At 40.1% G+C, this 24,763-nt stretch overlaps 1 protein-coding gene across 20 annotated transcripts in view; it reads right to left on the bottom strand.

Annotated features, from left to right (window-relative positions):
• LOC118280223 (neurofibromin) overlaps nucleotides 1-24,763 on the bottom strand; it is a 111,419-nt gene that overhangs the window by 80,836 nt on the left and 5,820 nt on the right. For 8 of the 20 annotated variants that reach the window (XM_050701999.1, XM_050702005.1, XM_050702014.1 and 5 more), the window contains exons 7-26: nucleotides 23,242-23,391; nucleotides 21,726-21,825; nucleotides 20,438-20,580; nucleotides 19,120-19,313; nucleotides 18,385-18,493; nucleotides 16,717-16,875; nucleotides 15,315-15,508; nucleotides 14,339-14,522; nucleotides 12,818-13,004; nucleotides 11,987-12,034; nucleotides 11,238-11,337; nucleotides 10,189-10,327; nucleotides 9,730-9,835; nucleotides 7,976-8,042; nucleotides 7,297-7,468; nucleotides 4,755-4,897; nucleotides 3,871-3,979; nucleotides 3,288-3,394; nucleotides 1,179-1,313; nucleotides 592-746 (exon numbers count right to left, since the gene is read on the bottom strand). In XM_050701999.1, the coding sequence (XP_050557956.1) occupies nucleotides 592-746; nucleotides 1,179-1,313; nucleotides 3,288-3,394; nucleotides 3,871-3,979; nucleotides 4,755-4,897; nucleotides 7,297-7,468; nucleotides 7,976-8,042; nucleotides 9,730-9,835; nucleotides 10,189-10,327; nucleotides 11,238-11,337; nucleotides 11,987-12,034; nucleotides 12,818-13,004; nucleotides 14,339-14,522; nucleotides 15,315-15,508; nucleotides 16,717-16,875; nucleotides 18,385-18,493; nucleotides 19,120-19,313; nucleotides 20,438-20,580; nucleotides 21,726-21,825; nucleotides 23,242-23,391 (2,701 nt within the window). Of the gene's footprint in view, nucleotides 1-591; nucleotides 747-1,178; nucleotides 1,314-3,287; nucleotides 3,395-3,870; nucleotides 3,980-4,754; nucleotides 4,898-6,539; nucleotides 6,617-7,296; nucleotides 7,469-7,975; nucleotides 8,043-9,729; nucleotides 9,836-10,188; nucleotides 10,328-11,237; nucleotides 11,338-11,986; nucleotides 12,035-12,817; nucleotides 13,005-14,338; nucleotides 14,523-15,314; nucleotides 15,509-16,174; nucleotides 16,206-16,320; nucleotides 16,345-16,470; nucleotides 16,501-16,716; nucleotides 16,876-18,384; nucleotides 18,494-19,119; nucleotides 19,314-20,437; nucleotides 20,581-21,725; nucleotides 21,826-23,241; nucleotides 23,392-24,763 lie in introns of those variants that run through there. The other 12 variants (XM_050702013.1, XM_050702012.1, XM_050702018.1 and 9 more) reach the window with 8 other exon arrangements.

The following is a 24,763-nucleotide window of genomic DNA, read 5'->3' as shown; positions in this document are numbered from 1 at the left end:
TCGGCATTAATAAATAAATTAAAAATTAATTAAAAAAACATTGTCCAGCGGACAAAATTGTGAATCTAAACCATTCTCAGATCCCCTTGAACACGCACAAAAAATTTCATCAAAAATTTAAGAGAAGTTCAGTGACATACACACTTACAGAAGAATTATATATACAATGTGATAGGGGTGGGACTTCTAACCCGTTAAGGCTGAGTACTACATCTAATTTTATCGACAAAAATCGGGGGTCGAAGCGGTTGAACCCCTAATTGAAAATATTGGAATTTTAATATTTTTTTTTCTTTTATTGATATCAAAGGATTGTTTTCGTCGTAGAAACATTATCAAACACATAAAAAAAGCTAATGAACCTTAGTTAGCCAAGGTCATTATGTTTTTCTACCGTTTGATAATGTTTTGATGATCAAAAAAAGTAATTTGAAAATATTTTTACCGAAATAGCCATTATTTTTCAGGGGATTTTCAATTAGGGGTTCGACCCCCGACTTTTGTCGATAAAATTAGATGTAGTACACAGCCTTAACGGGTTAGAAGTCCCACCCCTATCACATTGTATAAAGATAAAGATAAAACACATACCAATACTATGCATTAGTCCGGAGTCGATGTTGGCACTGAGCAGGTTGGACATGGCCTGTATGGTCGCGTTGCGGAGCGTCTCCAGCCGACCCGGACCCTCGGCCATCTCCACCTCGTTGCAGTCGTTCAGGAGATTCATGAACAGAGTAAAATATCTGAAAGGTGAAATTTAATTTACTTATGATGTATCTGTAAGTAAGAAGTAGAAGAAGAAATAGTAAGAAGTGTGAGAGAGCCATGCTTCGGTACAAATGGGCCGGCTCGACCAGAGTGATAGCAGAAAACCGACGTGAAACAACGCTAGCGTTGTGTTTCGTTGTGTGAGTGAGATTACCGGAGGTCCAATTCCCCCCTTCCCAAACTTCCCAATCCCAGATTCCCCAACAACCATTAAATTCCTAATCTCCAAAAGGCCGGCAACGCACTTGTAACGCCTCTGGTGTTTCGGGTGTCCATGGGCGGCGGCGATTGCTTACCATCAGTTGATACGTCTGCTCGTATACCGGTCTGTTCCATAAATAAGAAAAACTTACAAATACACACAAAAAAATCGTTTGTTAATGAAAAAATAAATACACAAGACTTACTTAAGAAACAGTTGACTCTTGGCCTCCATGAGATCCCCTCGATCCGACTCCTCGGGCTGAAGAGGTAGACCCTTCAGCAACGAAGCCACTGCTTCCATACACGCCTGGTCCAGTTCTCTGCAGCAGACCAGGTATCTGTGTAAGGAGATAGGGTTTTGGAAACGGAATCTAGATGGCGGTAGTGGGCATTTCGATCGCCATTAAGGAGTATCTTTTGCAGTAATTTTTTTTTTTTTTTGTAAAACATGGCCCCAACCTCTTTAGGGTCCGTTCACACAGACCAGCTCGAAGAGGAGAGCAAATTTTTATCACGTTGAAAACAGAGTTTTATGTATTTGTATTAAGGTTTATTTTTTAATGTGCACTGTTTTGTCATTAAAAATGCTTGACGGCGCTTGGTGTGAAATAATAAACGGAGCTGACCGGCTCCAATCGCGTGTTCTTTCTTGCTCGCGCAACCGATTGCCTCCAAGCGTATCCGCTTCTAATCGGTGTATGTAACATACGCTCGAATACTCAAACGCTACGGTAAAATAGGGTGAATAGAAACTCAGGGGGTCAATAGAAAAATGTTTTTTATTAAGATTATTAGTTTGTTTTCATGTTTTTAGTTTTAATAGAGCATTTGTGGTTTTCTACACACAGTACAGTACAGTTTTAAATTACGTGAAAACACAACAAAATGTTGTTCCTATTCACCCCTGATTTGTTTCTATTCACCCCGTTTTATGGTACTCAACTTAAGGTTGTACTTAAATATCGTGCTATCTCTGTCATTTTATAAAGAATTGATAGTGACAGAACTGCATTTGAGAGCGTCTTAAAATTGAGTAGCGTTTGAGTAATCGGGCAATAGTTGGCGAATCCGCTGCTACCGACTCTAGGCGTATACGATCCGGTCTATGTGAACAGACCCTAAAAGAAGGCGACTGAGGCCGCGGGCACATATTTTTCATGTGGCAACTTTTCTAGACTATGTATTATTTATTTTTTTATGTAATTATCGTATTATAATTATATACTTCTACCATGAGTTCACTACATCAGTTTTTGTCGATACTAAGGAAAGGGAAAGAAATACACTCCGCACTAAAGCAAAAATAAATCCTACACAAACGGTTTTAAGGTTTATTTTCGGATGAAAACAATGCGACTTAAGTTGGTTTTGATTAAATTGAAACGACAAATCAAAATATTTATTTATTTGTAGTGCAATGTATGATAAGCGTTTCATTTGCCTGAGTTTGGCGACAATGATTCCCGTAGTAATTTTTAATTTTGTTAAATGATACTTCTTCTAGTTTCTGCGTTTCATGGTAGAGGTACTGTTTATTTCCCAAATAAAATAAAAAGTAACAAAATAAATACCTAATACCTATTACTACACAGTATAAAACAAAGTCCCTGTGTCCCTTTGTACGCTTAAATCTTTAAAACTACGAAACGAATTTTGTTGCAGTTTTTTTTAATAGATAGAGTGATTCAAGAGGAATGTTTATATGTGTTATACATGCATGGTATATTTATTTATTTAAGTGTCACCAACATAAATACAGCAATATTGCACAATAAAAATAACAATTACATACAAACTAACTTAGGCTTATCTGTATTTACAATTATGGGTAACCACAGCATGCATATTATGATTTTAAGTTCACAATAATATAAAAAAAAAAATAATCAAAATAAGGTGTGAAAAAAAACTAATAATTTAGAAAAACAGAATGAATTGCCAATTCCAAGCTAAAGCACGTCACTCTTTCTGATAATAGGCTACTTTCCTACTAGTCAAATTCAATACTTTTTTCGAAACGTCAAAAACGATATTTTCTATGAACTTTGTATGAAATAGTGCGTTATGACGTCATAAGTTTTTGACGTCAAATAGCATACTTATTTCTAGAAATTTAGCTAGAAAAAATCGAAAATTAAATAGTTCATCAAATTTATGAATGAGAGTGTGATTATTTTTTAATATTTTATTGTATTGAAAAGTTGTAATAATTTATTTTTGACCGAGGATAGTACCCAATTCTGCCATGCTTCCATTGCACCCATGCGAAGCTGGTGCCTCGCTAGTTTGTGATAAATGAATATTGGCCCGACCTGGTGATGGAAGAGGCGTCGGCCCGCAGTGGCGGCGCGATCTGGTGGCTCGTGCCCAGAACCCAGTCCGTCACGTACTCCACCATCTTGTTGCGGAACTTCATCTCCTGGGGGGGGGGGGGACAACGGTACGTCACACATCTCATCGCAGAAGGGGTAGGCGGTGCACATTATGGCACGTAATGCCCCTATACAATGTACAGCTACTTTCAACAATTTGTGTTACAAGTCCTTTGTAATAGGGGGTGAGCCTATTGCCATATACTGGGCACAATTCCAGACTCCGTGCTTTACTGAGAAATTTTCGAAAAACCGATAAAAGCCTGGTAATACTTTGCCCGACCTGAGAATCGAATCCAAGACTCCTTGTCTGGCTGTCGCACTTGCGACCACGCGACCAACGGCTATATGGCAATAGGCTCACTCCCCTATTACATAGGACTTATAACACAAATTGGGAAAAGTGAGTTGTACATTGTACAGTGGCATTACGTGCTATAATGTGCACCTCTATCTACCCCTTCGGGGATAAAAGGCGTGACGATATACTACTACGTTTGACCTAGTATTTCTTCTAGGTTACCTGTCTAAAGGCTAGATCATCTCTCCTCCTCATCATTGCCTCGACCACTTGGCAGAGTTTCGTCTTAATGTGCACAGACAACACCGTCATGTCTAGGTGGCGCACGTATCTGTAACAAGCATAATCACTACATAGTATAAAACAAAGTCGCTTTTTCTGTCATGTGTCATGTTGTCCCTATGAACGCTTAAATCTTTAAAACTACGCAACGGATTTTGATGCGGTTTTTTTAATAGATAGAGTAACTCATGAGGAAGGTTTTTATGTATAATACAGGTATAATATATCACCATTGCACCCATGCGAAGCTGGGGCGGGTCGCTAGTCTATAATATAAAAATAACTCGGGTTTTCCTTCTTGACGCTATAACTCCAGAACACACGATGTCTGCATTCGTTGGAAATGTCTCGGGCTCCGTGAGGTTTATAGCAAAGAAAATTCAGAAAACAAAATTCAAGAGAAAAGCAGGAAAAGAGGAATGTCTTTTTTCACATACAGTCACATCTCTGATTAAAAAAAAAAGCGAAGTCATCTGGTGGCGAAACGGTGTTCGCCGGGTTTGCTAGCGATTTATAAATTAAATCTATTAGGTGATTATAATCAACATTTACTACCGAAAATTACTTATACTTTAGCCAAGAAAATAAATCAGACTCCTCGAATTCAGCTTACTTAAACGCAAACGCTTACCTAACTCAACTTTGACAGATATTAAGGGCCCCGGTGTGACCCGAAACTAGTCGGGCATATCCCGAAAATAGCATAAATAAGTTAGCATAAACAAAACATTCGTTTTTTTTTATTTTTTTTCTCATTCCTATATTCACATTATCGCGACTAAAAAACAAAGTACTTGGTATCGACTCGGGAATCGACCGCTTACCTGACGATGGAGAGCATCAGTGTCTCGATGGAGGTGGTGCTGAGGTGTTCGTTGGGCTGGCCACTCTTCTTGATGTCCAGTATACTCTTCATTATAAATATCGTATGCTCCACGAATTGTGTGTTTATATCCGTCAGCATTACCTGGTGGAAAGAAAGTAATATTGTAATGTATTCATTAATATGTTTGCTTCTTTATATTTTTGGACACAAAGTCAAAGTCAAAGCATTTATTTCAATTAATCCTAAATAAAGCACTTTTGAAACGTCAAATTGAATTGTCCGTCAGTCTGTCTGTCAGTGAAGCTAGGCGCTCGTTCCAAAGTGTTGCTTCGAATGGAGAAGAACGAGCAAGAAACTCCCTCGTTACTATTTTCAAAAAATGTTTTTTACAATATCTCTGATACATTATTTGATCATTTACCTATTGTATATATATGTAGGAACAATGTAACGACAATACAACGTCAAAACTATGGGACAATAAAACTAATTTGTAAGAATATAAAATAAAATAGCGGGCAAACATAGTGCCCACATGTACACTTACAAACACACTTACACACATACAAACCGCCTTGTCCAAATGCAATATATCCACTTCAAATGGCGTTTAAAAATGTGAATTGAAAATTACTGCGCTGTTTCTGTTAAATGTGAAGCCCCTTAGTGGCCGGAACTGCGGACTGCCTAGCGGGTTTATCGGGGCTCCGGCTCGAAAAGCAGGAGTAGGAACGGGGTGGTTTTTAGTCAGTAAGAGTTTGACACTCTCTCTCGCCTCACCTAAGGCAGAAGTCATAGGATGATTATCCCCCCTTAAAAAGCCCCTTAGTGGGCTCTTACGACACCCGCGGGAAGAGTAACGCTACGTCCTTAGATGCGAAGGCGATGCTTTGCCTTGCGGCGCGGAAACTGTCAAAATGTATTGACGCGGCCTATGTGGCCAACCGCACGTGGGATGCGGTGTAGTCAATGAACTTATATTGTCGCGCGAACTGGACGCGGTGCCGTCACGTTTTTGTTTATAATGTCGGAAACAGAAACAAAACGAAACGATTCACATGCACGTAGGACATAGCCGCCGTCACACCGCATCGCGTTGAATTCGCGTGTCACCGCACCGCTTCGCGTTCGCTTCTAGATCGCTCACGCAAGACGCCGCCCCTCTCGTCATTACACGGCCAAGCAAAACTAAACCTTATTCCAACGACATACCTGCTGTTGTTGATCGAAGAACTTGTCAATATACATCTTATGGCCGACCAAAATAAAGAAACAAGTGCAATCAAAACTGAACCCTATTCCAACGACATACCTGCTGTTGTTGATCGCGGATATAGTGTAGGAGATACCGACCATATCTACCTCATTACCGACCAAAGTAAAGAAACAAGTGCAATCAAAACTGAACCCTATTCCAAGGACATACCTGCTGTTGTTGATCGCGGATATAGTGTAGGAGATACCTCGTTACCGACCAAAATAAAGAAACAAGTGCAACCAAAACTAAACCCTAATCCAACGACATACCTGCTGTTGTTGATCGAAGAACTTATCAATGATGGCTTTGATCTGGTCGAACAGTATCGGGTACAGTGCGGGAGACATCTCATGCCCGACCAAAGTAAAGAAACAAGTGCAATCAAAACTGAACCTTATTCCAAGGACATACCTGCTGTTGTTGATCGCGGATATAGTGTAGGAGATACCGACCATATCTACCTCATTACCGACCAAAGTAAAGAAACAAGTGCAATCAAAACTGAACCTTATTCCAAGGACATACCTGCTGTTGTTGATCGAAGAACTTGTCAATGATGGCTTTGATCTGGTCGAAGAGTATGGGGTACAGTGCGGGAGACACGTCATTACCGACCAAAGTAAAGAAACAAGTGCAATCAAAACTGAACCTTATTCCAACGACATACCTGCTGTTGTTGATCGAAGAACTTGCCAATATACATCTCATGGGCGACCAAAGTAAAGAAACAAGTGCAAGCAAAACTGAACCTTATTCCAACGACATACCTGCTGTTGTTGATCGCGGATATAGTGTAGGAGATACCGACCATATCTACCTCATTACCGACCAAAGTAAAGAAACAATAAGTGCAAACAAAACTGAACCCTATTCCAACGACATACCTGCTGTTGTTGATCGCGGATATAGTGTAGGAGATACCGACCATATCTACCTCATGACCGACCGAAGTAAAGAAACAAGTGCAAACAAAACTAAACCTTATTCCAACGACATACCTGCTGTTGTTGATCGAAGAACTTGTCAATGATGGCTTTGATCTGGTCGAACAGTATGGGGTACAGTGCGGGAGACACGTCATTACTGACCAAAGTAAAGAAACAAGTGCAAACAAAACTGAACCTTATTCCAACGACATACCTGCTGTTGTTGATCGAAGAACTTGTCAATGATGGCTTTGATCTGGTCGAACAGTATCGGGTATAGAGCGGGAGACATCTCATTACCGACCAAAATAAAGAAACAAGTGCAATCAAAACTGAACCTTATTCCAACGACATACCTGCTGTTGTTGATCGAAGAACTTGTCAATGATAGCTTTGATCTGGTCGAAGAGTATCGGGTATAGAGCGGGAGACATCTCGTGTCCCACCAGCTCCTTGACATGCGTCTGTATTTGCTGACCGAAGCGCTCGTTGCTGCATAGCAGGAGACGGAGTAGTTGGCCTATGAATCTGGTGAGAAATATATACATTTAATACTTTGTAGGTCATTTTTTTCTCGTTCATTTTTGACACTTAATTAATAACTTTTTTTTTACTTAACTTTACTTTGTTTTTTTTTCTTTAAAAAAGACACTGCCCCACATTAGGATTTTTTTTATGAGACATGCCGGTAATCGAGCAGACGTATTACCTGATGGTAAGCAATCGCCGCCGCCCATGGACACTTGAAACACCAGAGGCGTTACAAATGCGTTACCGGCTTTTTGGGAGTTACGGATTTCCTCCTGTGTCGTGGATACGTTTACATAGACATGACACCCAGACCCGGAACAACAATTTGTGGATCACACAAAGAACCCATTTTCATGCGGTTTTCAAAAAAGTGTTTGTTACAATTATGTGCAGGTTTAAGTATATTAACCGGTTTCAAACATTGAAGATTGAATTACTATTACTTTTCTTTTCTAATTACAATTACTTTAAAAATATCAAAGTGTTCAATAAAACTATACTTACTGAGTAACAGGACAATATTGGACTTCCTGGGAACTGTTCGCTAAAACGTTGTATTTTCTTGAATCTGCTGAAAAATTAAAAATAAAACTTACATTAGACAGTGACCCGAAGATTTGGAGACAATCGATAGAATTTTCATGCGTACTACATATAGTGGAGTAAATGGAGCATTCAAAACCGTAAAACCTCGGATTAGAGTTATAGTGAATGAATGAATATGATCAATGTGGCATATTGTTTATTAAACTATAAATTGTAATGTTTACCCAATTATTTTTTGTGCACTCCATTTTTTCATTGTTTAAACAAATTATTATAAAAAATTTATGTTTGACCATATATTTTCACTTTAAACAGTATTTTTTTTTTATTTATATGTTAAATCTTACCTGAGTAGACATATAGGAACATTTTTCAAAGATACCTGTGTATAAAAATAGCAGTAGGGATCTCGAACAGGTAGAAAAACGTGGAGGGGAGAGCGGAGCGACAGCTGCTATTATATGTATACAATAGTATTTCTCGGCTAGTTTAGTTGCAAGTAACACGTATTCTGTGAATATTGTGCTTCTATAACAGTGAAAATTTGGTTTTTTAGTGAAAAATTCTTGTATATTTTTGTACTGAAAGGTGTATTGAAGACGACGTTTTTATATTGAACTATTACAAATTATTTTGTATTGCTTAATTTGGTAAGTGATTAGAATGAAAATTACAGTTCATTATTGAATTATTATATTAATTCGAGGTGAAAACCCCCAGGCGCTCCACTAATAGAAATAAAGCTATTTTCGAGAGGGTGGTAATCATCAAAAGAATTCCTAATCCCCGATTCCTAAACAACTCTTAAATTCTAAACCCCCAAAAGGCCGGCAACGCACTTGTAACGCCTCTGATGTTTCGAGTGTCCATGGGCGGCGGCGATTGCTTACCATCAGGTGATCCGTCTGCTCATTTACCGGCTTATACCATAAAAAAAACACTTATCAATTTCGTATACTTTTACAAGCTGCCACCTACCAAATCATTCGCAACCATACCACTCAGTAAATAAAGTCGAATATCTTTTTTTTATGAGACATGCCGGTAATCGAGCAGACGTATTTTTTTTTATTGTTAAATGGGACGACGTTTGGCCGCTATCTCACCTGATGGTAAGTGATGATGTGGCCTACGATGGAGCACGTCTGCCCATTAGCAACCTATTCACTCGGGCTTTGAAGATACCCAGGTTATACCCATCAGGAAACACAGACTCCGGCAAGGAGTTCCACTCCCTAGCAGTTCGCACAAGGAAGCTTGAAGCGAAGCGCTTCGTGCGTGTGGGTGGGATATCCACCATGAATCGGTGACGCCTCGCCGATTGTCTTGTGGTTCGATGATGGAAAGGACTAGGAGGAATCAAGTTGTGCAATTCCCCCGCACATTATATATTACCTGATGGTAAGCAATCGCCGCCGCCCATGGACACTTGAAACACCAGAGGCTTTACAAGTGCGTTACCGGCTTTTTGGGTGTTAGGAATTTAAGGGTTTTTGTTCGGGAATGGGGATGGGGAAGATTGGGAAGGGGGGAATTGGGCCTCCGGTAACCTCACTCACACAACGAAACACAACGCTGTGGTTGTTTCACGTCGGTTTTCTGTGAGGCCGTGGTATCACTCCGGTCGAGCCGACCCAGCAGTGCTGAAGCATGGCTCTCCCACACTTAAAATATCTCCTGTAAAATAAGGTATACCTTATGATGCCACTCACCATGTCCGTGTAGATGCGACCATGAAGTAGTGGGCCTGCGTTGTAGACAGACTCCGCCCAGGGCACATAGGAACGACGTTATGTTCGCCCACTCTTGGATTTGCATCTGTTTTATATAAAGATATTTTGTTTTAGAAAGGTATTTGATTAATATCATTGAAAGAGTACCAGACTGCCTCGTTGGTTGAGTTGTCGCAAGTGCGACTGCAACGCACTTGTAACGCCTTTGGTGTTTCAAGTGTCCATGGGCGGCGGGGATTGCTTACTATCAGGTAATACGCTTGCTCGATTACCGGCGTGTTTCATAAAAAAAAAAGCAGGGAATGCTTAAGTGAGCGAGAATGAATGACATACTGACAGACTGAGTGAGAAAGAAAAGAATGAGTGAGTGAGTCAGTCAGTCAGCGAGTCCGTCTGGTCGATTACCGGCGTGTTTCATAAAAAAAAAATGTATGTTACCTCGAAGTCATGTTCACTGCTGGTGTGGTGGGAGACCCGTCGCTTAGCAACGGCTCTGTGTATTGCCTCCATCTGGCAGTCGTCCACCTTGTCCCCCTGGCCTTTGGGGTACTTCTGGAGCAACTTGCAGAGGGAATCCCTGGGTAGAAGGGGGGATAGTTAAAAAAAATTTTTTTTTAGGGAGAAAATAATAATGTGCAATCGACAAATATAAAAAAAAAATAAAAAAAACTAAAATAAAAAAAAAGAAAAAGAAAAAAAGAAAAGAAAGAAAATGTAAGTTAGCTTTATAGTAAAAATAACTAAATTTGTACAATACTACACATCTGCTTTTGGCAAGAAACAATTACCAAGTCGTTAAGATTTAATATTACTACTGGCTGCGTCTCGGGCCAGATTCTCGGGTCGGGCAAAGTATTATTGGGCTTTTTTAGTTTCTCAAAAATTTCTCAAAGTAGTACGGGGTTTAGAATTGTGTCCAGTATATGGCAACAGGCTCATCCCCTTTTAAATGGGACTTATAACACAAATTGTGACAAGTGAGTATTCATTGTATAGCGGCATTACGTGTCGTAATGTGCACCTCCGCCTACCCCTTCGGAGATAAAAAGCGTGACGTTGCTTTTTTAACTAAAAACCACGGTTTACTCACGTAAATACATCGAGAAACTAATTTCCGCTCTACTAATTTCGAGTCACTGAGGGACTTCATCATGAGCAGCGTATTAGTATAAGTGTCTCACGATAGTACATACATACATACATATCGTCACGCCTTTAATCCCCGAAGGGGTAGGCAGAGGTGCACATTATGGCACGTAATGCCACTGTGTACACCCAATGCCGGTGGTGAAACTACTGCCATATACCGGGCACATTTCCAGACTCCGTGCTACTACTGAGAAATTCTCGAAAAACCGAAAAAAGCCCAGTAATACTTCGCCCGACAAGGGAATCGAAACCGAGACCCCTTGCCCGGCAGTCGCAGTTGCAACCACTCGGCCAACGAGGCAGTCTCACGATAGTTATTATAAAAATACTCTACGTACCAACAACGGAACGTCTCCTCCCACACGGGTTGCACCCCGTTGACGCAATGCTCTATCTTCCGTAGCAACGCCATTATACGCTTCTGCAGTGCAGCTGAACCTGTTCATATGGATGATGACGAGGTATGAAAATTCAAAATTAAAAATCTACTTAATCCGTCAGTTAGCCAATGAGAAAATATTAGACACGTATGTTTTTTTTTTTATTTTGTCGTATAAGATACTATTTATTAGAAAATAGTACAAACAGTATGGAATGAGATTGATACAATTTTTCATGTCATTTCACAATTAAAATGACAAGTCAAGAGTCATTAAATAACCCGCCCCTGATCGTTCCCGGCGCTAAGATAAGATACTTAGATAAAACGAATCAAAAAGTTTAGGAGTTGAAGCTAATACGTCATTTCTGCGTATAAAACGTACATAGAGGTGACGTCACCTGATATTTCAACATAGCTTAGCACTGGTAGACGGACTTGGCTAAGCTATGTTTTATATAGAAAGATGCGTGCTATGGATGGCTTCCCTACTATCGATACATCGCACACTCGAGTTGCGCATCTTCCTCGCACAGCTACATAGCTTAGTATCGGCGGAAACGGTCACATAGTTTCACAGCTTAGCTATGACATCTTCATACGTACTATAGTATACATCTCTTGTGGAAAAGCACCGTTATGGTGAATCGTGAATCGTAAAAATTCGGAGAATAAGAATACAAAAAAGAATAATAATAATATACTTACTGTGTATATTTTTGTAATAACATCCTCTACCCATATCCTGACTGGCCGCTTGTAAGTGAAACGTTAATGAAATCAATAACATATCTATTAAAATCAGTTTCTTCGGTTTATTCGCATTTATAACATAACTGGTAGAATATTGCGCAACATCGCGTGACGTTGCTAATACTAGCACACGGCAACACGTGTCAAGTGACATTAATTATGTTAGAAGTCGCACATAGACGAAGAAATCAACGGATGACGTCATAAATCCTACATCGCACATAATTATGAAGTTTACATGCGAATAAACATGGATAGAAAATCTCGACGAACAACCGTTGGGCGGAAAGCCCGCCAGACACGATCACCTTGACTGGTCGAATCATTTTCTGGGAACTTTACTCGATATTTCCTAAACTAGATTCTATTTGTATGGGGATTTGTGGGTTCGATTCCTGCACGGGGCAACTCTTTGTGTAATCCATAAATTGTCGTTTCGGGTCTGGCTGTAATTTGTATGTTAACTTGTATGTTTATAAAGGCACCTGAGACTCAGGATAAAATCCTTTTTTAAAGAAAAGGCCGCATCATCACTTACCATCAGGTGAGATAGCGGCCAAACGTCGACCCATTAAATGTAAAAAAAAGGCATCTTTTTTAAAGTCACCCCCTTTTGTTTCAGTTTGGGTCGTTTTCTCTTAGCCCTAGTGGACCGCATCGAATAACAAGACATCCTAATTTCAAATGTACAACAAAAACATATTAGCTGAACAAAGGCCTTCCCCTTAGTCGTCCACGTAGAACGACAAACCACTAGCTACATCCGTTTGCTCCCCGCCACCTTACCGGTAGTCAAAACAGTGGAGGTATGCGCGATCTCCTGGAAGACGGCGTAGTTGGGCAGCAGGCACTGGGTGGTGATCTCGTCGGAGCCGCAGCGGATGTCGGCCTCCTGGCACAGCAGGGCGAAGCACGACATGGCCACCAGCACCACGTCCGTGTCGATCGACCATAGGCACATGAAGAACACTACCTGTGGACAAAGGTTTTACTTTTAGTTTTGCGCAAACGACTTGTGTTTGCGCAAAATTTTTGCGCAAGTGACTTGTGTTTGCGCAAAATTTTTGCGCAAGTAAGGCAGTTGTCCCACCAACGACGAGAAAACGACTAACTATCGGCTATTTTCTCGCTCAAAAAACGTACAATAGATATTATTTTCTTTATTTGGAACAAGAACAAGAAAAACATACAAAAACAAACAAGTTGAAACGATGATAACAGCAATAGTATTAAACTGTGTCGCAGGTATATACTTTCCGTGTGAACAAAAGAGATGCATATACATATATACAAACAGTTGATCGCTGACTGTTCACACTGCCGGCGAGTGCTCGCTTCACTAGTTTGTCGCTGAGCGACAAGAGCTATGAAAGATAACACTCGCTCGGCGACACTCGCCAAGCGATTAGGATTCACGCCGAGAGAGCAACCGGTGGTCATTTCTCTACAATGCGTATCTAAAATGACACGTTTTTTTTTTTATTTTACTATGAATATCGAAAAATCATTTGAATTATCATTGTTATCTAGTTCAGACGACGATGATGATGAATCTATGATAGGATTTATGTAGTGGCTGCTGTAGTGCTGCGACTGCGAGTAATCGCTCGCCTCACTCGCACACTCGCTTATAGCCAAGCTTCACAAATATCGGAACTACACACTCGCTCGCCACGTCTCGCTAACTCGTTTCTAGTTCTAGCTCTACTCGTTACTCGTTAATCGTTGCCGGTGAGACAAGTGCCTAAGAGGCAGTATTAATATCCTGCTCATAACGTTTAAGCTCTAATTATGTCCTGCAGTCGGTGGCGCTGTGTGTTGGGTTGTTCCGTTCCCAACAAAATGGTTGACCGGACCAATAGGCTACTTTCCTACTAGTCAAATTCAATACTTTTTTCGAAACGTCAAAAACGATATTTTCTATGAACTTTGTATGAAATAGTGCGTTATGACGTCATAAGTTTTTGACGTCAAATAGCAGACTTATTACTAGAAATTTAGCTAGAAAAAATCGAAAATTAAATAGTTCATCAAATTTATGAATGAGAGTGTGATTATTTTTTAATATTTTATTGTATTGAAAAGTTGTAATAATTTATTTTTGACCTAGGAAACTACCCTATTGCTGACACACACGTCATACTCGGGAACGGGTGCCTTCTGCTGGGACAGGTCGGCTGTCTCAGCGCGTTGGTGGGCTGACTTAAGCCGTCGGTAAATGTAATTTAGTGGATAGTAAAATTATGTTAATGCGTTAGTATTTTTGTAAATATTTATAGTTGTGGTTAAGAATAAAAAGGCACTGACCTCCAATTTAATATGCGCCTGTTTCGAGATAGGTATCTGCGATCCCACGTTGGCGTACTCCTTGTGTTTGGCGAGGAACTCGTTGCGGCACGTCAGTATGTCCCGCAACCATCGCAGCACCTCGCGGTAGTTGCAGATCTGGCGTTGGATCAGCTTCTGGCTTATATTGTATAGGACTTGCGAGCTGGAACAAGTACATGTGTTAAATTAATTTTGTTTTAAAGGTAACTGACTGACTATATATATATATTGTAAGGGAACGTCGTCGGTTTGACGTTTGTCGAACTGTCAAATTCAATTGACAGGATAAGACAAGCGTCACTTCCGCCCACTTCCGCTCCAGACCGCACCGCGACCGGTGCATGATATCGCTTTTGAATCGTATCTCTTTATTGTTATCCTTTGTAGCCAGAAATTGGTAATATCAAGCATTGTATTTGTGTTAGTAATATTAAAACTATTTAGTAAGTTGTAGAGGTGGTTTCATTCTCCTTACAATATATTTTTTTAAACGTTGCCCGACACTAGGATCGTCTCTTGTGTCGTAGGAGTGTATACAAACATACAAGCTCACATACACATCACACCCAGACCCGGAACAACAATCTGTGGATCACACAAACAGTTGTTCCGTGCGAGAATCGAACCCGCGACACGTTGCACGGCAGCCAGTTGCACAGCCACCGCGCCAACCGTGCAGTCTAATGATATTAATATATATTTATTTAGTTAATATATAATTTATATATATTATATATTAATACTGACTGAATGCTGGTCTAAAGGATTTTGAAGAGTGATTTATACGCCGCATGAGTGAAGTTACCGAAGACATCCCAAATCCCAAAGGGCCATCAACACAATAGTAGCACCTCTAGTGTTGCTGGGTGTCAATGGGCGGCGCAGCATGCTTCATCCATCATCAGGTGATCAGGACCTATTAAAAAAATAATCAAAAAAGCTAAAAGTTCCTTACCTAATATCCCAGAAGGTATTCAAAGGAGCCTCCGGATTCCACATATGGACCCTGTCAGGCCTGTGCAGGGCCAGTATAGCATCCATGGCCGCCTGGGAGATCTCCCCCATACCTGTCTGGTGGACCAACGAGACCAGGCCATTCATCAGCTCCGTCGTCGACGACTGGATCTCTATGCTTGAACGACCAGGATTCTGGTGGAAAAAGGGAGATTTTTAGGTAAAACTAGCTAATGCGAGTTGCTTCGCTCGCGTGGGTTACTTTTCTTCACCAACCCGCTCACTGCCAGGACGGCGAAGCAAAGTTGTGGCCGAAGATGGAGCACACAGACTTAGAAAGTACCTATTCACTCTGACCTTGAAAAGACCCGGGTTGTATTTCTCAGGAAAGATAGAAGCCGGCAGATTGTTCCATTCCCTGGCTGCACGGATTAGGAACGTGGATTCGAACCGTTTCGTTCGCACCCAAGGGAAGTCCACTCTATAGGGATGATAGTGGGCCGACTTTCTACTAATCCTATGTTGAAAGGATGGCGGTAGGATTACGAAATTTGTAACTAATAAAAGTAGCCAAAGTTACTCTTAGGCACATCAGCTACCCGCCAATAAAAGTCCCGTCGAAATCGGTCCAGCTATTTCAGAGATTAGTCGGAACAAACAGGCATACAGACAAACATTGTAAAATCTCTGATTCGGGTATTTGTATCGTATATAGGTGCATTACGTGTCGTAATGTGTACATCTGCCCCTTCGGAGATAAAAGGCGTGATGTTACATTGTCTCTGCCTACCCCCATGGGAGACAGGCGTGAGGTTATGTATGTATGTATGCATAATATGAATAGGAAAGTAGTACACTCACACTAAGCCACAACATGGGATCAGCATGTATGAGTTTGGGGGATAAAAGGCGTGATGTTACATTGTCTCTGCCTACCCCTATGGCAGACAGGCGTGAGGTTATGTATGTATGTATGCATAATATGAATAGGAAAGTAGTACACTCACACTAAGCCACAACATAAGATCAGCATGTATAAGTTTGGGGGATAAAAGGCGTGATGTTACATTGTCTCTGCCTACCCCTATGGCAGACAGGCGTGAGGTTATGTATGTATGTATGTATGCATAATATGAATAGGAAAGTAGTATACTCACACTAAGCCACAACATAGGATCAGTATGTATAAGTTTGGGGGATAAAAGGCGTGATGTTACATTGTCTCTGCCTACCCCTATGGGAGACAGGCGTGAGGTTATGTATGTATAATATGAATAGGAAATATACCTCTTGGATCCGACAGACAAACTACATATATAGTTTTGTCGGACTGTATACTAGTTTATAAGTTCATAACATGTACCTTTTAATAAAATAAATAAATAAATAAGTAGTACACTCACACTAAGCCACAACATGGGATCAGCATGTATGAGTTTGACGATGCACAGCAACAGATGTCGGTACGCGGGCATCTCCTCACTCTTGTTGAACTTCGACTGGACCTCTTTGGACTTCAGGGAGAGTGATATCATCCTTAGAGGGGTGTGGACTACGTAGCCCTGTGGAGAGAGAGAGAGATGCAATCAATTCAAGTGTGGGAGAGCCATGCTTCGGCACGAATGGGTCGGCTCGACCGGAGTGATACCACGGCCTCACAGAAAACCGACGTGAAACAACGCTTGTTTCGTTGTGTGAGTGAGGTTACCGGAGGCCCAATTCCCCCTTCCCAATCTTCCCCATCCCCGATTCCCCAACAACCCTTAAATTCCTAACTCCCAAAAGCCGGCAACGCACTTGTAACGCCTCTGGTGTTTCAAGTGTCCATGGGCGGCGGCGATTGCTTACCATCAGGTAATACGTCCGCTCGATTACCGGCTTGTTTCATAAAAAAAAAATGTTTTTAGAAAAACTGATGCTTGATTTAATCTATAGATACTTAGTATGAGTTTGGTATACTTTAAACGTAAAGCAAACTCGTGCTACGGGGTACTGAAATGGTTCTAGAATTTGTATAACACAGAGTAGAAGACACAGTTTTCTAAAAAAATAATTCGTTATCAACCAACCAATATTTAATTCTAATTAAGGAAACATAAATATTATGTAACCGTTGATGTCATGAACGCATCAGAGGCGAACATCTAAATGATAAAATGATAAATGATATTTATTTCTGTAAATAGGTCATAAAATAACACTTTTACACGTCAATATTTCAAATAGCTAGATGAGGCCGGCATTTCCTATCCGACTACTCTGAGAAGAAATGCCGAAACAAACTCAGAGGTCATAGTCTCTTTTAAAGTCCAGACAATGAAATAGAGGATAATGTGAGAGAACCGTGCAAGTTGGTTCTGTAGTGGTCTTTAGAGGAAAGAACCACAACAGTATGAGCGGACCTGTTCAGATGGCAGCACGCATGTGTCAGTTTACAATCAGCTCAGCTAACGGCTGTTGCTGAATGATCCGACGAACAATATCAACCAAAAGAACAATTGGGTAGGTCTCGTAAATGCTCACACTGTATATCTAAAATACTAATCTTGATATCAATTACTTGTATCTCATTCTAAGTGATGATTCTTATGAGAATACTTTTTTAAACCTAAACCTAATATTTGCCAAACATAGTAGGCTTTTTAGTAGTAATTTAAATTTAAATTTTGGTTTTGATTTTATTTTTTATTTATTAGACAGCATTGTTCACATAAAATTACTGTAGCCTGAAATATTTTGAAAATAATGTATTAATTTACTGACTGCCTCGTTGGTTGAGTGGTCGCAAGTGCGGCTGCCGAACCAGAGGTCTCGGGTTCGATTCCCGGGTAGGGCAAAGTACTACTGGGCTTTTTTCGGATTTTCGAAAAATTTCTCGGTAGTAGCACGGAGTCTGGAATTGTGTCCAGTATATGGCAATAGGCTCACCCCCTATTACATGGGACTTATAACACAAATGGTGTAAAGTGGGTGTACATTGTATAGCGGCATTACGTGCCGTAATGTGCGCCTCTGCCTACCCCTTCGGGGATAAAAGGCGTGACGTTGTGTGTGTGTGTGTATTAGTTTACCTGCGTAGCCTTATTGGAGGTATCAGTGAACATGGCGCGTAGCTCCGCGGCGCGCGGGTACAACAACTCTATCTGGGGCCACCACGGCAGCCGGGGCTGCTTTATTATCCTGGACACATATTAACAAGATATTATAAACTTTAAAAAATAATTTCTAGCTCACAAGGGTTCCTCAATTTTCAGCTACTGAAGGAATCACAGCGTGACGTCATACACAATATACGCAGCCCCATAACTAAGGGTTCCACGTGAACTCGAAATTAGTCGAGCATGCCCGTATTTATAGCACAAACTATATAAGAAATACACTATATCTTACACTCCGTAACACTACAAACATTTTTTTTCTCACCTTTTAAACCTTCCCTAGACTTCTACAAATAATTCAAGACAAAAAATTGCCAAATCGGTCCAGCCATTCTTGAGTTTTAGCGAGACTAACGTACAGAAATTGATTTTTTAGAGAATAAATTACGTCACTAAGGTATTAATGATACATAACAACCAATTAATGGTACATGTATTAGGGGCCGTTCGTCCCCTTGACGCCCAAATACTGAAATGCTACTCAATTTTAAGTTGTACTTAAATATCGTGCTATCTCTGTCGTTTTATAAAGAATTGATAGTGACAGAACTAGTTTTGAGAACGTCTTAAAATTGAGTAGCGTTTGAGTATTCGGGCATGAGGGGTTTATATTCATATAACGAAAAAAAGTAACAGTTCAGAACTTACCTCAACAAAGAATTGATGATGACGTAATGGTAGGATATATGCGTGGTGAGGTTGAGGCAGACTTTGAGGGCGTCATTGTTGTGAGGCATGATGCGGAACAGGGACACGAAGCAGTCCGTCATCAGGTCGATCTCCGAGTACCCTGACACCAGGTTGCCACGGATGTAGGACTTCGCGGGGTTGAATAGGAGAGACTGGAAGAAAAAGCATTTGTTAGTGAGCGTAGGAGCCCTAACGGGACTTTAAACAACAAAACTACAGTAAGGCCCATATTCCCTCACAACAAAAACACAAACCAAACCAAAAAGACTCTGCAGCTAGCTATTTCAGACAAAGAATAATGAACTTTAAGAGCACATTCAACAAATGAAACTTGTGGACTGTATACAGCGTGTAACAAAATACCCATATACATCGAGAAGCGCTGATGAATACAGGTTGAATAGAACCTCTACACAAAGTTTCAGCTTAAAATACGTTTAAAAAAATTGGTACCACATACTTGGTATCGCATGGTTCTTGATTTTAAATCATAAAAACTTATCACAACACTACAGGGGTCACTCGCTAATATTACGAAACATTTCTTCTGTAAATCTGATCGCCTAGTACCAGTATCTACCTAATTTTGATGTTCGGTTTCTGGAATTTTATGTATTGGAAAAATTCATAATTTCGTTCCATGAAAACATGAGTTTAAAAAACCCTTCCCGTATCGTTTCTTATGATATCTAGAAACCGTGCACTTGATATGTATACCCCCTTTTTGTTATACCGTGTAATGGCTTTAATGCCGTAAAATGTACAACGGTCACAGAACAGAAAACAAGTGCCCATGGTCAAACAAGTCACTGAGAGAAGTGATCCAGGGCTATCCCCGATGTTGTAATTGAATAAACGCTCACACGTTAGAACTGTGTTAAAAAAAATCACCTTTTTCACGCCATCATACGGCAAAATGAATGTATTCACTTTTGTCTACTCTTATAAACAATTAAAAGTTATTTCGCATAAAACAAAATAACCAATTTTATTATATTTTAAACAAAGTATGTCAATCCTTACCTTATTACTAGAATATAAGACGGGATATTTACCATGTTAATTTATGTCTATGAGTTTCCGATATTTCGGCACTGTTGCAAGCGCCAAGATTAGTGTTAGTGACTATCTCGCGCACTCAGAGTCATTTAATGGTTACTTAACCCAGTCCTTAGCAATTGTTTCCCATACAAAATCGTTACTAAAGAATAGTTTAAGTAAGCATTAAATGACTCTGAGTGTGGCAGTATGACAGTTTAAAATCTTAAATCCTTACCTTAAGATCATTAATAACGGACTTGACAAGTTTGAACGTAACGTTCCCGGAGTCGGCAATATTGAGGTAGGTGGACGCCTTGCATAACTTGACGCACGTCACTACCGCAGCTTCCGTCATCTGCTTAGAATTGTTCGATGGACCTGTTCACATTAAATACATCATCTATACTAATATTATAAAGCTGAAGAGTTTGTTTGTTTGATTGTTTGTTTGTTTGTTTGAACGCGCTAATCTTCAGAACTACTGGTCCGATTTAAATAATTCTTTTTATGTTGGATAGTACATTTATCGAGGAAGGCTATAGGCTATAAAACATCACGCTATGACCAGTAGGAGTCAAGCAGAGCGGGTGAAACCGCGCGGAAGTAGCTAGTTATTTTATATAAGGGCCTAGTATATGGCAATAGGCTCACCCTATTACATGGGACTTATAATACAAATGGCGAAAAATGGGTGAACGTTGTATAGCGGTAATACGTGCCGTAATGTGCAGCTCTGTCTACCTCTTCGGGCAGAAAAGGCGTGACGTTGCGTTACGTAATTATTTTATGTAAAATGTGATTAATTTGAAAAGGGGTCTGGGTCTATCGACCCCGTGATTCGGGTCTTTTGACCCCATGTCTTTTGTGATTTTAAGGATTTTGGCAATATTAAATCTGTATTTATTTTGGGTGCCTATACGGCAATAGGCTCACCATCTTTTACATGGGACTTACAACACAAATTGTTAAATGTGGGTGTACATTGAACAGTGGCAAACTGTGCCATAATGTATAATGTAAGGCGTGACGATATAACTTACTTAACTTAAATATTATAGGTCCCAAATTGTCAAAAAAATATGGTTAAAAAATACGTTAAGTTCTACTAAATATCAAAAAACTGAAAACAACCTGAAGAGCATGTAAAAATTGTTCTGTTTTTTTTATGAGACATGCCGGTAATCGCGCAGACGTATTACCTGATGGTAAGCAATCGCCGCCGCCAATGGACACTTGAAACACCAGAGACTTTACAAGTGCGTTACCGGCTTTTTAGGAGTTAGGAATTTAAGGGTTGTTGTTCGGGAATGGGGATGGGGAAGATTGGGAAGGGGGGAATTGGGCCAATTCTGTGCGGAAATCGAACCTCTAACACCTTACATAGCAGGCGATTGGCCAGTCAGAGCAGTAAACATAATTACATCTGCTCTTTTAGGGTGCAGAGGATATTATTAACGAGTAGCTAAGACCCCTAAAAGCCTGGGGGCCTTAAATGGAGTCTAGTGACCAAAAACAATACTCACTGAGTCCTCGTTTGACACAATCTATGAATAATTTCTTCTTCGTGTGTCGCGGACTGCACGGGGCTCCGCTGTCCGCATTCACTATTTCTTCTAGAACTTTCTGGTAGGGACAAAATAATATCAGTATTAGTATTATAAAAAAAATACATTTTTAAACCCTTGTCTGATAAATCTTGTCTTTAGTGTGGGAGAGCCATGCTTCGGCACTGCTGGGCCGGCTCGACCGGAGTGATACCACGGCCTCACAGAAAACCGACGTGAAACAACGCTTGCGTTGTGTTTCGTTGTGTGAGTGAGGTTACCGGACGCCCAATTCCCCCTTCCCAATCTTCCCAATCCCCGATTCCCGAACAACAACCCTTAAATTCCTAACTCCCTAAAAGCCGGCAACGCACTTGTAACGCCTCTGGTGTTTCAAGTGTCCATGGGCGGCGACGATTGCTTACCATCAGGTAATACGTCTGCTCGATTACCGGCTTGTTTCATAAAAAAAAAAATCAGCTACTTTTCCGCCATAACATAGAAAAGTAAGCATTCTCTTTCTAAGTACATAATTGGATGGCTGGAACTAAAGTTGTCTATGTAACATTTATGGCAAAATCAAATAGTAGTGTCCGCATTCACTATTTCTTCTAGAACTTTCTGTTAAAGAAAATTAAATAATGATTTAAAAGAAATATCGACTTAAGGGTCAACTCACACCGAGATACGCGACGAGACGCGACGGTGCGCGAAGATTTTACATAGAGCGACTCAAAATATACTTTATTTACTACACGCAACGATACACATATTTGAGAATTCAGGGGCCTTAGTCTGCTATTACAATAGGGTATTATCCTACTGGTCAAATTCAATACTTTTATCGAAATGTCAAAAACGTTACTTTTCTATGAATTTTGTATGACATTGCAAATTATGACGTCATATTTTTTTTGCGTCAATAGCATACTTATTACTCAAAAAATAGCAAGAAAAATTTAATAAATAAGTATATCGTCAAATGAATGAATGAAAATACGATTATTTTGGGATATTTGATTATATTGAAATATCAAAATAATTTATTTTTGAGGAGCTATACAACCTACATAGCTCCGTCCCTCTCGCACTGCTCAGTGATCGACCATTCTGACACAATTGTAATAGCAGACTAAGGCCCCAGATACGTTGCGCTGCGCCACGCGACTTTTTGCTGCGCAGTGAGGTGTCGTTGATGGTACGATTTTAAGATGCGTCTCGTGACGCCGCGTCGCGTCGCGTCTCGGTGTGAGTTGACCCTAACTCCACATCCCACAGCACATAACCAAATAACAACATTCAAACCAATCAATTACATACCTAAAACGTTCAAATCATTCAAAAATAAACCTTATACATACCTATTAAACAGAGTGCAATTTTCATTAACATAACGTCTTATTCAAAAATAAACCTTATACATACCTATTAAACAGAGTGCAATTTTCATTAACATAACGTCTTATTCAAAATTAAACCTTATACCAATACTCACAGGGTTCAATAAGAGAAGCATGATCTGTAGCGGCCACACAGTGACCCTAGACTTCTTATTATCTGAGAAACTGTCTTGCAACAGATCAAATAACAAATCGCAACACTTGCTCAACTCATCGTTAGGCCGACATTGGTTCTCTGCAAATTCCTGAAAAAAGAAATATAATACATACAATATGTTAAGTGTGGGAGAGCCATGCTTCGGCACGAATGGGCCGGCACAAGCCGGCTCGACCGGAGGGGGACCGCTGCAACTCCTGTGCATCAGGATCTATAGTAGATACAACCATAAAAACACCGGAACACTGAAGTCCGGCGCATCCCAGGGACATGAATGACTGTCTTGGATCCCGCAACGGAATAAATCAGAAGGTATCATTAGAGGAGAAGAGTTTCCACTCCCCTCGGTGAAATTTAATGCAGGACACAGAATGACTTAAGCCTAAAGTCACAAAAGTGACTGCACAACTGGGAGAAGCCCAGCAACGCACTTGTAACGCCTGTGGTGTTTCAAGTGTCCATGGGTGGCGGCGATTGCTTACCATCAGGTGATACGTCTGCTCGTTTACCGACTCATAAATAAAATTTGGGAAACCGAAACACTGAAATAATACTTTGCCTGCCTCTGATATCCCTTGCTTGTGGTAAGATGAATAATATAATTGGTACACATAGCTTTCTCATGTAACTGTTCGAGGTAGCCCGACGAGTTTCAAGCTTCGACTGGGGCTCATAATAACTTCAAACAATTACGTGAGTAAGGTTTATATTTGGAGTTTTCCTCAATTAATAAAAGTATGATTATATCGGGTGTCCCAAAATTAACGCAAGATTTGAATTTGCCGCCATTTGTGCAGTGAAGTGTTGGCAACCCTGAAAAAAGCAATTTGACAGCTAACAGTATAGGGTTATTAAAAATGGAGCGTTACACGACAGAACAACGTGTTTTCATTATTAAAGAATATTTCAAAGACATTTCCAGGTCGTGTACTCTTTCGTTTCGGTCATCAAAATTGGCCTCCTAGATCGTGTGATTTTACACCATTAGACTTCTTTTATGGGGTTATTTGAAATCACAAGTCTATGTCAACGAGCCCACAACCACCCGTGCATTAAAAGAGGAGATTCAACGCTGCATCAACGAAATTCAGCCACTTTATGCAGAATGGTCATGGAAAATTTCAACAAAAGAGTGCGCTTGTCTCGCAAAGCCGTGGAGGCCATTTGTCCGATGTGTTATTCCACACATAACCCTATCCTATGTACTTTACGAATCAATAAAAATATAACTATCAAAAGACTAAAAACGGCGTTTTCTATTTAATTCAAATCTTGCGTTAATTTTGGGACACCCTATATAAGGTAATTAGTAAAGGATAGTAGAGGATAACAAACAAATTTCCCAAAGAAACTTTTTTTGTATACTCATTAGTTTTATTTTTATCACAATAAAAACGTGCTAAACAAATTTTGTTGATTTGTTATTCAAAAATATAAAAACAATAACATTTGTATTAACA

The sequence above is a fragment of the Spodoptera frugiperda genome, chromosome 21 (assembly GCF_023101765.2).
Source record: "Spodoptera frugiperda isolate SF20-4 chromosome 21, AGI-APGP_CSIRO_Sfru_2.0, whole genome shotgun sequence".
Lineage (NCBI taxonomy): Eukaryota > Metazoa > Arthropoda > Insecta > Lepidoptera > Noctuidae > Spodoptera > Spodoptera frugiperda.
Note: the sequence above shows the minus strand (reverse complement) of the source record. Positions and strands in the feature narration are given on the sequence as shown.